The sequence below is a fragment of the Drosophila arizonae genome, chromosome 5, assembly GCF_054131065.1.
Source record: "Drosophila arizonae isolate 15081-1271.41 chromosome 5, UAZ_ARI_1.0, whole genome shotgun sequence".
NCBI lineage: Eukaryota > Metazoa > Arthropoda > Insecta > Diptera > Drosophilidae > Drosophila > Drosophila arizonae.
In genome coordinates, this window is record NC_142925.1 from 26,047,528 (window position 1) to 26,062,845 (window position 15,318).

At 46.4% G+C, this 15,318-nt stretch overlaps 4 protein-coding genes across 8 annotated transcripts; 2 read left to right on the plus strand and 2 right to left on the minus strand.

Moving 5' to 3' along the window:
- Window positions 1–999: 999 nt before the first annotated feature.
- MESR4 (misexpression suppressor of ras 4) lies at window positions 1,000–10,349 on the minus strand. 5 transcript variants are annotated; one of them, XM_089472085.1, is made up of 5 exons: window positions 9,688–10,349; window positions 9,378–9,486; window positions 9,168–9,221; window positions 6,519–9,095; window positions 1,000–6,460 (listed from the first exon to the last, which is right to left on the minus strand). In XM_089472085.1, the coding sequence occupies exons 4-5, from the start codon at window positions 9,076–9,078 to the stop codon at window positions 1,824–1,826; spliced, it is 7,197 nt and encodes a 2,398-aa protein (XP_089328211.1). In that variant the 5' UTR covers window positions 9,079–9,095; window positions 9,168–9,221; window positions 9,378–9,486; window positions 9,688–10,349; the 3' UTR covers window positions 1,000–1,823. The 5 variants fall into 5 exon arrangements, with proteins under 5 accessions (XP_089328211.1, XP_089328209.1, XP_089328210.1 ...); XM_089472083.1 differs by having other exon boundaries at window positions 9,374–9,486; XM_089472084.1 differs by lacking the exon at window positions 9,378–9,486 and having other exon boundaries at window positions 10,065–10,349.
- Window positions 10,350–10,371: 22 nt separating this feature from the next.
- RpL18A (ribosomal protein L18A) lies at window positions 10,372–11,600 on the plus strand. The gene is made up of 2 exons (XM_018012925.2): window positions 10,372–10,531; window positions 10,949–11,600. The coding sequence occupies exons 1-2, from the start codon at window positions 10,514–10,516 to the stop codon at window positions 11,462–11,464; spliced, it is 534 nt and encodes a 177-aa protein (XP_017868414.1). The 5' UTR covers window positions 10,372–10,513; the 3' UTR covers window positions 11,465–11,600.
- Window positions 10,949–15,245, minus strand: LOC108615088 (EEF1A lysine methyltransferase 2). The gene has a single exon (XM_089472090.1). The coding sequence runs from the start codon at window positions 15,122–15,124 to the stop codon at window positions 14,471–14,473; it is 654 nt and encodes a 217-aa protein (XP_089328216.1). The 5' UTR covers window positions 15,125–15,245; the 3' UTR covers window positions 10,949–14,470.
- Window positions 12,057–14,099, plus strand: Diap2 (Death-associated inhibitor of apoptosis 2). Its single transcript, XM_018013341.2, has 3 exons — window positions 12,057–12,461; window positions 12,516–13,524; window positions 13,586–14,099. Exons 1-3 carry the CDS (start codon window positions 12,057–12,059, stop codon window positions 13,672–13,674), a joined length of 1,503 nt encoding a protein of 500 aa, XP_017868830.1. The 3' UTR covers window positions 13,675–14,099.
- Window positions 15,246–15,318: the final 73 nt, after the last annotated feature.

Genomic DNA, 15,318 nt, shown 5'->3' on the forward strand with positions numbered 1-15,318 from the left:
GTTTTTAATCGATAAATGAATAACGGGAAGAGTCATCGAGGTAAACTCGATATCTGCGCTATAATACAAACATTTAAAACAAGTAAGAAAGCTCTAGTCGAGACTGCTCGACTACGAGATCCCCTGAACCCTTGGAGTGCTAGCTATTTCAATAATTTTTCGCGTCTTTCAGCTTACACAAGAAACACACACACATACACAAACACATACATACACAAGCACCCACGCATAAACACGCACGGGCTGCAGTGTGCGCTTACTATGAGAACTTAATTGTTTAATAACTTCTTTTGTGGACGTACGATCTTCATGAAACTTTCAGATTATGATTATAACATGAATATGCATGTAATTGCCAAAGCACAAGTCTCTAGTATTTGAAATACGCGTTTTACAAAAGTGAGGGTGAGGGGGTGAATTTAGAGGTGGGGGGTAAATTTTAACAAAAACCGAAATTGTATAAATTGCATATAAGCATATATAAAAAATTTGGAGACTCTAGCAATAAAGGTGTAGAAGATATAATTTTATAACTGGTTTTCGATAAGGTTTTTTATCGATAAAAAAAGATCGGGATGAGTTATCGAATTTTAATGATAAACTCGATATCCGCGCTGTAATTACGAACATTTTGAAGTCTCTAGCTCTTATATCTTCGGAAATCGACGCGTTCAAACATACGGACAGACGGACAGACAGACAGACGGACAGGGCCAAATCAACTCAGCTCGTCACCCTGATCAAGAATATATATACTTTGTGGGGTCTGCCACGCCTCCTTCTGCCTGTTACATACATTTCAACAAAACCATTATACCCTGATTTCCCATTTTCAATGGGTTCAGGGTATAAAAAATCAAGTCTCTAACTCGTTTATCTTCTGAGATCGACGCGTTCAAACCTACAGACAGACAGGGCTAAATCAACTCAACTCGTCGCCGTGATATTGGTTGAAGCTCAAATATCCCCTAGACCCATTTTGAAACGATCGAGCAACAATTTTACGGTTCACTTACTGAATATTTATTCTTGCATATCGATTGCAAATAGATCTGCTGTTATTATTATTAATTTTTGTTGTTTTTAATATTTTTTTTTTTTTGTTTCGCTTTCTTTCGTTTATCTACAGATAGCTAACGATAGTCATTAGTTTTATTTAATTGTAATTATAACTACTGATGCTGGGGTAATGTTAAGTCTAAACGTTCATATAACTCTTGCATGAGCTAAGTATTATACAATTGCATATAAGCATATATATATATATATATATATATATATATGTTTACACATATATATGCAACTCTCACATATTTACAAAAAAAAGTATATATATATATATATATATATATATATATATATATATATATATATATATATATATATATATATATATATATATATATATATATATATATATATAGATTTCTTTACATATATACGTTTATAGTATGTATTTAAGATTAGCTTAATATATGCTGCAGCCAAGTCGCCGGAGGCGCATCTGAGCCTGGACCTCGTCTTAGATATAGTTTCATACATGTATAAGTATATACATATGCGTACATATGCGTACAAAGTTACATCGATATATTCCATAATATTATCTACCTTCCCTTAGCGTTGAATTTAATTGTATTTTTTTTTTTTTTTTACAGTTTTTTTTTCAGTTTTTCGTAGCTACGGAGACAACGAATAGTAATTTTTTAACATTTAATAAGCGTAATCCATTCTGTAGTGGGTGTTGTTGCTGTTAAGGGTTTATTATATGGGTTATTTAGGATAAATGTAGCTTAACCTAGATTCTAAGACTATTTACAAAGTTACGTGGGCTTAGCACCCGGATAGATACAACCGGAGTGCTTGGGTCGGCACTCGGCACAGAACCATTTGCCCTGTGGGGCGACCATGATACCAACGCATTCGAAGTGAAACCACTCGATGAGGCAGTTGTCGCCATCGCAGGCGATCATCTCGGAGACCTCGTCGTAGGGGCAGCGACAATAACAATATACCGATTCGCCTTCACGAGCCAATCGAGCCCCGGCCGGCGGACGTATGGGATAGCGAATGTTGTTCGCCTTGAAGTACTGCAGCGTGCTAAAGTCCGGATTGGGCAGCAGTGCTGGCGGTATGGGCTGATTGAAAGCAGTCGTTGCGGGCGGTAATGGTGGAAGTGGTGCCGCCAGCGGTGCAGGCAGCATCACTGGCAGCATGGGCGGCAGTGGCGCGTGAGTTGGCAGCAGACTGGTCACGTTAATCTCGCCACTCTCATCCTCGTCGGAGCTACTGTCGCTACTGTCGCTGGCCGCAGCGCTGGCGGGCAGAAGAGCCGGTCGTATCTTTAGTGTGGGTATGGGCGGCAGCTGTGGCTGCAGTTGCTCCACTTTGGCTGGTGGTGTCGCCAGCTGCTGCTTGGTGCGTTTGACGCCACGTCTGGCGCTGCCGGAGCCAGCTCCGCCTGGTGTAGCACGTCTGTTCCGCTTGCGCGTGCTGCCATTGCTGTGCAAATGCGAATTCTGCTGCGGCGACTGATGGTGTTGCTGATGATAATGGTGTGCCTGATGATGATGATGCTCCCCATGATTACTGCGACTGCGCTGCTGCTTGGGAGGCGTAGGCAAGTCTTCCTTGGCCCACGTCAGCTGTGGCGGCGGCTGCGGTTTAATCAGCTGCATGCCCACCTGCAGAGGCGGCGCCAGGACACTGCTCATGTTCTCATCATCACTTGTATAGCCATAGAATTTATTCGGACGCCTTGTGCGCTTCGAGCGCTTCAGCTGCCCATCGGCATCGGAGCAGCTGCTTCCCTCGCTCATACGTGGCTTCCAGCTTGGCCGATGTATAAGGGGCGTCAATGGAGACTCGGGCAGCAGGTGTTGCTGGTGGGGCGGTAGCAGGTGCGGCAGCAAGTGTTGCTGGTGGTGCGGCAGCAGTGGTGTGGCCATAGCTTCTGCAGTACCCGCCGCTGTCAGGCCCTGAGGCAGAAGCTGCTGCGGCGCCACCATCTGCTCCGAGCTGAACGTTAGTTTGGCTTGATTCATCGTTTTACAGGTTGATTTGCGTTCCCGTTTCTTCTTCTTGTTCTTGGCCACACGCTCCCGCTTGTCCGCAAAGGCGGAAGCCTCCTCAGGCAGCGAGGGCGTCGACGGACGACTGTTCTCCACTATGTCATAGTTGCCGTTGCTATCGTGCAGTTGCGCTGGTTTATGCTCCGAGAGCAGCGCCAAGCGCTTTTGCGACAATACGTGGCTGGCCATCTTCTGAGGATGTGCATCGTAGAACTCCTCGTCAGTATCAGAGACGGACGTCTCGAAGTCGGATTCATTGTAGATCGGCGATTTGGGCGATGGCATCACTGGACGCTCTTCCTCCTCGTTGTTGCTAGTCACATTCACAAACTCCTCGCTCTTGCTAGATTCCTGCGGTCGCTCCGCCGTCTTCTTCGACACCTTCTTAGAGCTCTTTTTGGAGGATTGGGATTCGTTGTCGGAGTCATCATCGCTGGAGCTGCTGCCGCTTGAACTGCAGCTGCAATTTGAACCACACGAACAGGTCGAGCTGTCTGAATCCGAGGTACTAGAACTACTAGAGGTTTCGCTATCGCTGGACGCATTGCCCTTCATAACCTTACAGGACGTCTCATTCGGCGGCTTCTCGGGCGAGGGCGCTGGTGTGAGTGGGGGAGTACGTAGCATTTTGCAGTAATCATGATCGGACCAGGCCACGTGAAGCTTAAAGGGACGGCGCTGCTCTGCAGTTAGCACAACATCCACGTCTATTGTAGTAGCGTCCGCTTCCTTTTTACCCACTGAAGAAGGCTGATTTTGCAGTAGGTTTTTCCATATGTCTAGTACTTCTTGTGGCTCCGAGGTTTCACCTATTGATTCCTCCACTTTGGGCTTTTCTTTTGCAGATGATTCCACTTCCTCTTTCGGACTCTGGAGTGAGTCCATCTGCTCTTGTTTCGGCTCTGTCTCTGTTTTGATAGAATCCGTATTCGCCTCTTGCTCCTCGTTGTCGCTCTCAGATGACGGCGACAGCATAACCCGGGGCATGTCCAGATCGTCCACAGATGCACGTATTGGCAAAGAGCCATGGGTATTGGACTCATACGGCTTGGTGAGGCTGCGCCCTCCATCCGAAGCGCTGTCATCGCTGCTATCCGACTCAGACAGATTTGGCGCTCTTAGGTTTAGATCCTCCAGCGAGGCTTTGTTGCGCTTTGCCTTCTTGTGGCGCTTGCGCGGCGCCTGCTCCTGCTGTCCTTCCAACTGCTGAGCTGGCTGCGGAGATTTATCTATTTGCTTGGCTGCCGGCTTTGCATCTGCTTCATCTATTGTCTCCGAATCAGGCGTGGACGATTGCACGCACTCGGCTTTTAGCTGCGCCTTTTTTTTATCAAATTCAAACTGATCGGTGTCCAATGCACGCTGCTCCTCCTGCTCCATCTTGGGTATTTGATTGCAGCAGACAGCATCCTCGTTCTCCTCGTCGGCGTCACGTACAGCCGGCAGCTGCTTCACCTCATGCTGTGCTGCATGCTTTAGAAGCAGCTTCCGCGAGACAAATTTCTCTTCACAGTGCTCCTCGGTGCAGGGATATCGAAAGTCGCCCACATGCTGACGTTTGTGCACCTCCAGGTAAATGGCTTTGCTGAATATGAACTGGCATTGCTCACACGTGAACTGCGTAGCAGGCACGCAGAAATGGTAGACGTGACGCCAGCGCTTTTGGAGGCATCGCTTGCAGGTGATGCTCTCTGTGCCGTGCTTCCAGAATAAATGTTTCGATATGTCCTGCTTGTTGCGATACGCAATCCCACAGCGATAGCAAAGGTGCAAGAGCTTGTGCTTCCACACATGCGCTGAGAGCTTGGCCTGCGTGTGGCAGTCCTCTAGGCAGATATCACAGGCCTGGTGCTGCTTGCGCAAGTGAACCATGAGTCGGAACGCGGACGCCAACGGCGCAGTATCGCACAGGCAGCAGCGGAACTGCGTATCATAAGCAGTGTTCGAAACGCGACCCGGGCATATGTGGCACAGCAGTTCGCTGAAGCTGTAAAAGTTCAGGCGGCACATGCAGCACGAGATGTTCGCCTTGATGTGCAGCCGCCGATTGTGCGTGTAGAGCTCCTTGTGTGTGGCCGTCACATAGCGGCACTGGAAGCACTCATAGATGCGCTCATTGAAGGGCTGTGCGAAACGCCCGTCCTCCAGGCTGCAGCAGCTTGCGGAATTCATGTAATGATCGCCCTCCAGGGCAGGCAAAAAGCTTTTTAGCTTCGCCACAATTGTCTGCGGCTGCAGCTCCTCGGCTGTGATGCTGTCCACAGTGGCAGTAAATCGATGCACGCCAATCAGATGCAACACCAGCTGCTTGACGTTTACGGCAATGCGACGCGCGTGATTGCAATATAGGCAATATGGATAGAAGGCCTTTAGACACAAACGTATGAAGTCTACCATTTCGAATTTGTCCAAGGGTCTGTCCAGCTGTAGATCCACTGTGTGCGTGTCTTCTCCGGCAACCTGGATGCCGTCTGCGGGCACCGGAAGAGCTGCGGGGCTGGCCAGATGCACAGGTTCAGGCGCGACTGGCTGTTGATGCTCCGACTGTTCCATTTGAGCCGATTGCTGTGGTTCGTTTAAGCTGTCATCGAGATCCATGCACTCGCTGCCCAATGTATTGCGGCGCTCAAGCGCAGGCACTGGTGAATTCTTTGCTGACGCAGGCTGCAGGTTGGCCTCCACTTGTTCTTTTGGCACATGCGTCGTTTCGTCTATATGATTGTGATTATGCGGCGAGGCGGGCGGCGTCAGAGACCAGCGACCACGCTGCTGCTTTGCCTCAGCTGGCAGCTGCTCCTGCTGCTGATCTTGCCGTTGCTGTTGCTCCAGCTCGCGCTGCAGCTGCAGCTGTTGTACTTCTGGCTGCTGTTGTTGTTGTTGCCGCTGTTGTTGTTGTTGCTGCTTTTGTAGTTGCTGTTCTTGTAATTCCTTTTTCGCCACAATGAGGGCCATTGTGCGCTCGATGTCAAGTTTTGTGCGCTCAAATTCCGCCAGAACATGAGGCAGTTTCAGAGAAGGCGAATCCTCATCGTCGTCCTCCAGCTCGTTTAATGATACGTCGGCAGGTACGGGCGCTGTCTCCTGAAACATAGAAGCCGTCTCGGTGGCTGTTTCAGTGTCCTCCGACAACGAGGACACTGGGTGTAATTGTTGTTGCTGCTGCTGCACTGCATCCTCAGTGAGCAATGGCACTGCAATACCCTCGCCATCGCCCGTTGGCGTGTCTGCTGCTGATGGCAATTCGTCGTTGTCCTCCTCCTCGGTGTCTGTGCTGCTTAGCTCCGCATCCACGGACTTCTGAAACTCTTTGGGCACTCGCAGCATCATCTTCGGCACCACCAGCTTGGGCGGGGGATCTTCTTGAGGCGCATCTGCAATGGGCGCTGGAACTTGAAATTATTGGATCGTTATTGAAATTCTTTTTCAACAGATTAAAGTTCGGCTTACCGTTGTGATCGGTTACAGTCGTCGGCTGTGTCGGCATTTGAAGCAGCTGCGCGGCAATCTCCATCCCATTCGACTGCTGCTCCTGCTGCTGTTTGTTTGCTTTTAGGTGTTCCTCGGACGGCTTAGCTGCCGGCCTGGCCTTGGCGGTCCTGCGTTTTCGTCGGTTAGCTGTCTTCTTGCGATTGCTTCTGGCATTGGAGATGGTGCTGCCATTGCGACATCCATTGACATGTCCTCCTTTTTGCCCGCACAACGCACACGGCTGCATCAGCTCGGCGCAGTCGTGATCCTCAAAGCGGCTGCCGCCCTCAAAGCTCGCTTGACAATTGCAGCAGACCAAAAAGCGAGCACGGTCCTCCTGAGTCTGCAGCGCCTGCCACGCTTCGACACTGGCAAAGTGCCGCTGGTCCATGTCATGCTTGTTCTCTAGATGCAGAGACAGTTTCTCCACGCTGGCGAACACGTGCGAACAGTAGAGGCAAATGTAACGATGGTGCACTTCCCGCATGTGTAGAAAAAAGTTCCAACATTGATGTACAGTGCTGCAACGTGCGCAGCGAAAGAAACGCTCCTTCTTTATGGGGGGCGCAGGAGTGGACGCCGGATTGCAAACAGTCACAGGCGCCGATGCTTCTGCTCTTTCTGATGCTGCTACAGGGGATTCTGCTGGTGGCAATGTTGTCTCCGGCTGTGGTTTGCATTGCACTGAATGCGCCTTTAATTGCTGTAAGTTCTTAAATTTGCTAGCATTGCACTGTGTGAGGTCGTTGCAAATTATTGCCGGTGTCTGCAAACGCTGCAATAGCAGGGGAGACGACTGCTGCTTCTCTTCTATGCACAGATGCTTGCTGTTGATATCGCCGTTGTCCGCCCCGTTCCTTCCGCTGTTGCTGCAGCTGCGCCTGCGCTTCATTGCTAGCAACATTTCCCCATCTTGGACCGGCTCGTCCATTTGCGGCTGCTGTTTGCTCTGCTGCTCGCTCTCGGGCTGATCTATGACCAATTGCTGCGATGCGGAACTATCGGAGCTGCTGGTACTGCTTCTCCTGGTCAGTTGGTGCGGCACCTCCTGCTCCTGTTCCTGCTGCTGCGGTTCGTCGTTCTCATTTTCTATCACAGACTGTTGCACTGTAATCTGAGCTTGCTCTTCTTCCCGCTCAGATTCCTCTGCCAACTGCAATTCCTCGACTGTTACATGAGCCCCATTTATTTTTACTTTGGGTAGCACTTCAATTGCTTGTCTTTCCTTAATCAGATGATCACTTTGCTGAATCTCTGGCTTCATCTGGACGTCATCTTCAGCTGTACGACTACCATAAATTTCATCTACGACGTTCTCCGATTCTACCTCAACGTCTTCATCCTCGGAATCAGATTCGATTTTAATTATTTCCATGGGCACTTCGCGCTCAGGTTCTGGCAACTTTGGAGTGGTTTCCTCAATTTTAATTTCAGAATCAAAGTCTTGTGAGGATTCCTCATCATCAGGTATGCTGGCGGGGGAAAGATCATTGATTTTATAGACAGGTAGTGTTGTAGCCTTTGCAGGTGGAGACATTTCCCTATCAACTTCATCAATTTTATACACTGGTGAAGATGCTTCCTCTTTCTCCTCCTCTGTTTCCTCCTTTTCACTGTGGAATTCTTCATCTCTTTCACCTTCTGCATAGTCTACTGCCTCTCGATTTTCTATTTTAATATTTTCGGAGATTTTTAACGCAGTTGAAGATGATGATGAGGATCTTTCCTCCTCCTGCATCCTGAGAGGCGAAGTTGACGTTTCCTCAGTCACGTTCACCTTATGTGTACAATTATCTTCTGTCGGAATCTGCCTAAGTAATGAGATTTCTTCAACATCACTTGGAGAGTTCTCAGCAATCACTTTAATCACAGGCGGCGAGAAGCCTTCTTCATCTGTCATAACTGATGGTAGCGGGCTTTTATCCTCAACTTTTACTTGATCTGTTAAAAATAACTCATTAATCGAAGTAGTTTCAGCATTCACTCCCATCTCCGGCGAGTCCATTCCTCCTAACTCCCCATTCTGTTGGTCATCTTGTTGGTTTGGAGAGCTATTTGGCTTATCCGAGAAGCAGGATTCGCAATCATCGTTGACATTGGCCGCAAGTATGGGACTCGCCTGCTCAACTTTTATGTCGACTAGGCATTTCGTAGCATCATGTGATGTGGAGGGCTCCTCATTAAGATCGTCACTCTCAGCAGTTTTTTCTTCCACTGCACATTCTACTTTCAGACTACTTTCAGATGGGTGCTCAATCGACTCGTTTACGCTGTTTGCCATTGGAAATGCTGGCTCCTCCGACTCTTCAGTGTCCCGTCCATTCTCTTGAGGACTTTGTCGATCATGCTGCTCGACTTTTAGGTTCAGCTCTCGTGAAGAGCTATTCCTTTTATCCTTCTCTTCCAGGTCGCACACATTGATGTGCTCTTCTGTTGTGTCATCCTCTTCACTGGTAGCCGGCGTCGTTTCCGTCTCGCCCTCATGGGGCTCATTGTTAGGCCTGCTCTTTGTTTGATGCTGTTCCAAAGCTTCCATCATCTTTTTGCATTTATGCGCTGCCATGGCAAAGACAAAAGTAAAAATAAACAAAGTTATCGATGCAATCTAATCGATTAATTTATATTTACCTTTGCATGCCGTACAGCGTCGTGCTTACTGTATTGGGTTGCGCTTCTTGATGTCTGAAAGAAATTAAAGTAAACGCAAATGAGTAAAATTTTATTACATATGGACATATTTTTTGCTGAACCGCTGAGATAGCGCAGTTGGCGATAAAAACAGAATGAAGGAAATGAGAGAAAGAAAAGAAAAGAGAAGACAAAAACTAAAATACTTTCAATTCATTCCGACTCCTGCAGATGCTTTGCCAGCCCTGGTGCCGAAAGAAATGCGCACACAAAGAAACGCAGATAATTGAAAATACCAAAATAAATTCCGCAAAATATGCTGCGAAGGAGAAGAAAAGAGCAGGAAAAAAGAAAAAGCAAAACTTCTTGTATTTTATAGAATCTAAAAATAAATTCGCAATTTTTACTTTAAATATTATGCGCAAAGCAAATGCGAGAATAGAAAATTAAACAAAGACTCGAGCACTCACAAAAAAGGCATATCTGTATTTTGTAAGCATTATGCACGCGTCTCTCTTACCTGCTCAAAGCAGCAGCTACCGGGGCGGACACGCAGCAGTATTTACGCGCGCAAACAAATATACACAGAGCGAGAGATAGAGAGAGAAGTCACCACAACCGACGGCACGGACGCTCGCTGCACAACTGAGCAAGGCACGGCTACGGAGCGCCCAGCGGAGCGGCGGCCGCGCGTTTTTTTTTTTTCTTGACAAGAACAACACCCCTTGCCTTGCGCTTTGCCCATCTACACCTTCCACTTGTGTGTGGATTGGCCAGACATTAGCCTCAGCGCTTATACAATTTATGCTTTATTTTCTAATACATTTGCGCATTCGGCTGCGTAATATGTGGCGAAAAACACGCGGGCTAATTTCACAACGAAGCGTATTTGCTTACCGCACACAAATTTTGTTGGGCTTGCTTTAAATTGTAAGCATAGGAAATTTTTTCGCACGTCTCATTGCGCTGTGCATTTTTTGGTCACTCTTCATGGGCTTTTTATTTTAAGCTCACTCTTTGTTTGATTCAATGATTTCGGCCATTGGCAATTGACTTGCATTTACTAATAGTAATGTATACAATTTGTGTATTTACTATTATTGTTGCTGAAATATCGCGAGAAAAGCAAAATTCTAGCAATTTTATCGACGTTCGCAGCCACTGAACACGCGCAGAAGCCTAGCGATGCGTAATGAGACGATAACAGATAAAGCACGCTGTGGTGACTGTCCAAAAGCAACACTAAGCAGCAGCGTCCCAATGCAACACTGCGCAAATTTTTTGGGTTCAGTGTAAATTGGACATTGATATCTCTTTCCGTTTCCTTTTTCGCGTGAGCCGTCATCATGAGAGCCAAGGGATTGGTTAGTATTTAATAAGAATAAACAAAAATCGGTGTAAATTAGTCTAAAAATGTGTGCAACAAGCTATCGAACATAGCGGAAAATCAGTTTAATTTATAAACTATGAAAATGGGAAATAATGTGCAAGAAAAACAATCGCCTACTGGAATGCAGCACTATTAGCAATGCGGTCGTCATGCTTCTATATGACGAGTTTTCTTTTATAGTATTATTTGAGCTATTTTTATTGAAATAAAAGTATTTTCTGATATACTATTGGTATTAGTAGTTGGTTATTAAAGATTTACGCATAACCTGTGTAAAAAAGATTTTAGTCCACGCGCATTTGTGTTTGTGTGTATGGACTACCTGTGTGCCGCATTTGTTTACATAAAAATATAAAAATCTTAATTTATTAACAAATTTGTTTGCTTGCAGTTGAAGGAATACGAGGTCGTTGGCCGTAAGCTGCCCAGCGAGAAGGAGCCACAGACGCCTCTGTATAAAATGCGTATATTCGCTCCTGACAACATTGTCGCCAAATCCCGTTTCTGGTACTTTCTGCGTCAGCTGAAGAAGTTCAAGAAAACCACCGGCGAAATCGTCTCCCTGAAACAGGTATACGAAACGTCGCCAATCAAGATCAAGAATTTCGGCATATGGCTGCGTTACGATTCGCGTTCGGGCACACACAACATGTACCGCGAGTACCGTGATCTGACCGTTGGTGGTGCCGTCACACAGTGCTACCGTGACATGGGTGCTCGTCATCGTGCCCGCGCCCACTCCATTCAAATCATCAAGGTGGAATCTATTCCAGCCTCGAAGACGCGTCGTGTGCATGTTAAGCAGTTCCACGACTCCAAGATCAAGTTCCCACTGGTGCAACGTGTTCACCACAAGGGCAACAGGAAACTGTTCTCGTACAGAAAGCCAAGGACCTATTTCCAGTAAAAAGTGGAATACCCCGACCGAGATCAACTGGGATGGACGACGCACTACGTGCGTTTACCACTTGGTTTTCACGTTTTTAAGGAGCAAGTCTTTCTAAGTGATTCTTTCAATAAAATGAGTACGTTGAAGAGTAAAATCATTTGTGTATTCATGTATTCATAAGAGTGAAAACATTTGTATATTTAATGGGAGGGAGCAGAATGTGAATATGATGTAAATATATGAATATATAAAAAAAAAGGTGCCGGCGAAACATATGTTAAGCAGGCAGTGGGACCAATTTAAAAGCCGCAGTAAACAGTGTTCGGTCAATGGATTATTCACATTTCATTTTACCCAGTAGTGGTAGTTAAATATGTTTTAATTGTATTTTAGATAAATTTGGTCATTAAGAATTATTGAAATTATTTGACTACAGGGTGACTCAGGTGCTTATCTCCATTCCTCGGGTGGCTAGCGCGAAACGGTCACACTGGCACGGAATCAATAAACTATTCTGGCAGCTGCGTTTCAGTTTTTTTTTATTTTGTTCATCTGTTCAACTATAGATCACAATTTACATCATTACAAGAAAACGCACACATTCGCAAACATGACCGAACGTCGGTTGGAATTGGAGAGTGAACGAATCAGGACGTTTGCACAATGGCCAACCAACGCGCCTGTTCTGGTCGACGACTTGGTGAAGAATGGGTTCTTTGCTACGGGCAACTGGCTGGAGGTGGAATGCAACTTCTGTCACATGCGCATCGACCACTGGGAATATGGTGATCAGGTAGCCGACAGACATCGCGCCGCCTCGCCCATTTGCTCAATGGTCTTGGCCCCCAATCACTGTGGCAATGTGCCCTTAGAATCCGGGGCAGCTGCTGGGGACCACAGAAGCGACTCTGAAGGCAACAGCGTCGTTGATGGCGGCGCAGGGCAGCAAGGACAATGCGCCTGTCCAGATTTGCTCATCGAAGCCAATCGACTCGAAACATTCAAGGATTGGCCAGTTTGTACCCATATTTATGTTAGAAGAATTTGCAATTAATTCAAATCTTTTCAGAATCCAAATATCACGCCACAAGCCTTGGCAAAAGCGGGCTTCTATTATCTAAAGCAATCGGATCACGTGAGGTGTGTGTGGTGCAAAGGCGTCATTGCCAAGTGGGAGAAGAACGACAATGCCTTTGACGAGCACAAACGCTTCTTTCCCAACTGTCCGCGTGTGCAGATGGGGCCGCTAATCGAGTTCGGTGGCAAGGATCTGGAGGAACTGGGCATACAGCCTACAACGACGCCCCAGCGTCCACAATTCTCGTGCATCGAGGCGCGTCTACGTACCTTTGCCAACTGGCCCATTGCGAATATACAGCCTGCTGAGGCGCTGGCCCAGGCGGGCCTATATTATCAGAAGACCGATGACCTGGTGCGCTGCTTTCATTGCAACATTGGCCTGCGCAGTTGGCAGAAGGAGGACGAGCCGTGGCACGAGCACGCCAAATGGTCGCCAAAGTGTCAGTTCGTGCTGCTCGCCAAGGGGCCCCAATATGTGCGACAGGTGCGCGAGGCAACGACAGCATCCCCCACAGCGGCCACAGCGCCAGAGCTACCCACCAGCATTGGCAGCGCCATGTCGGCCGCTCCGGCCTGTGCGGCTCTGGCTTTGGGCATCGATGTGGGCGTAGTGCGGAGCACCATTGCCAGAAAGCTTTCGAGTTCGGGCTGTGCCTACGACACGCTGGACGATCTGTTGCATGCCATATTCGATGACGCTGGTGGCTCTGGCGCTGCCCTGGAGGTGACAGAGCCAACGGCTTTAAATCCAGATAGTACTGGCTGCGAAGCCACGACGAGTAAAGCGGCGCCTATGGGGCCTGTCAAGCCGCAGGCTGTTGACCCAGCAGCCACCACTGCTGTAGCTGCAGCAACTCCTGCTAGAGTAGTTACCACGTCCAATCCCAATGGCAATTTGTCCCTGGAAGAGGAGAACCGACAGCTTAGGGATGCGCGCCTGTGCAAAGTGTGTCTGGATGAGGAGGTTGGCGTGGTATTCCTACCATGTGGACATTTGGGTGAGTTACAGTTTTGATCTTCTTCGTACACTTGGTAACGCTTCTCTGGCTCTTCCTGCAGCGACCTGCAATCAATGCGCGCCCAGCGTGGCGAATTGTCCAATGTGTCGAGCGGAAATCAAAGGATTTGTGCGCACCTTCCTCTCCTGAATGTCACCTGCATATCCCTAATGGAAAGACCTTAGCATAATTAATGTATACTATGTACTTGTACCGCCTAGGCAACTGAGCAACTGAAGAAGGGCGGTGGTGGGCGTGCCTGTCAGTTGGTTTTATAGTTTGTCTAACTAATAGCTAACGCACTTTCAAATGTTACTAACTGTGTCGTGTGTCGAATGTGTAAGTGTATTATCAGTTTTTTGTTCTTAAAATATTGAATCAACTGTTTACTGTTTTAAATATCCTCTCACGAATTGCGATCGATATGTTGTATATAGATTTATGCCTTGTTACATTTTAAATTTATGAATTGGATTGAATAGGCAAAATCTATTTGTTGTGAGCTTGTATATCTACATATATCTAGATCAAATCGTTAACTCCCAGTTAGCTAGTTTAAATATATTTATCATGCACCCCTTTTATGACTACATCTGTTAGAGTATTTTTAGAAAGCGCAAAAGTGTTTATATCTTGTTATTCATCGTCTTGAAGAGCCAATTACCTTTTGCTATCTATAAAAACCAAATGTAATTATTGATAAATATATGAATATATATATATATATATATATATGTATAAATGTTAAAAAGGTATTTATTATTACGACTCTATCAGTATAATCAAAAAGTTTTTACGATTGATTGTTAAATATTTCAAATCGGTCTTAAACTATTAGTTTTTAAATAACTAACCTTTAATGAAAACGTGAAGCACAATTTGGTTATAAATTGTAATAGAAATTAATAAGTAGTCTAAAAATTTGAATTCACTTTGCGATTGCCATTTAATTTGATTTCTTTTTAAATACTACAGAGGTCACTACATTGCCCACCTTGCCTCCGAATTTGAACGTGGGCGTGGGTATAGTGCAATGCTTGACAAAGACATGTTCAAAGCTGTGCAGTAACTCCTCCTCCGTCCAGTTGCAGGAGGTGATGATGAAGAGACTTTGCTCATTCTGCAACAGTTTCGAAACTGTGGATAAATAGCTGTTGCGTTTCTCCTTGGGGTCATCGGGGCACAAACTGACAGCATCGTAAGTACCCTTGTCATGAATGATGCTGTAGGTACCCAGAGCCAGAGATTCGCTTTGGGTTAAGTCCGCCACTTTGTAGTTTATGTCTAAAGCTTGGTCCTTGGCTATGCCCATGGCCAGCTCGATTGCCTTTGGGGAGTAGTCAACTCCCGTTAACCGTGCGAAGCCTTCGTTGGCTAAGGCTATAAGAAACATGCCATTACCGCATCCCAAGTCAAGGACACATGCTGTTTTCTTGTCGATATTTTCCTGTTTCAAGAGCCAGTCGACAATTCGTTGTTGAGAGTCTTCGTCAAACCAAATTTCACCCACATCGCCATGGTTTTTATAGTTTTTAATTTCTCGTGCATAGCTGGTTTCCCAGTATTCCCTTGTACCTAATTCCGACCCCTCCAGTTCCATTTTAATTTTTTATTTGATTTGGGTAAACAGCTGTGTTTCTACTTAGCATGTTGCTATAATGTTATTAACAGCTACACGTGTTATCGTTTCGGAATCGATGTATTATCTACTTTGACGGCGTATCGATCTACCGTTTCAAATAGTAAAGAATTCGCTTTGGGACACAAATATTGTTTAATAATGCATTATTTTTT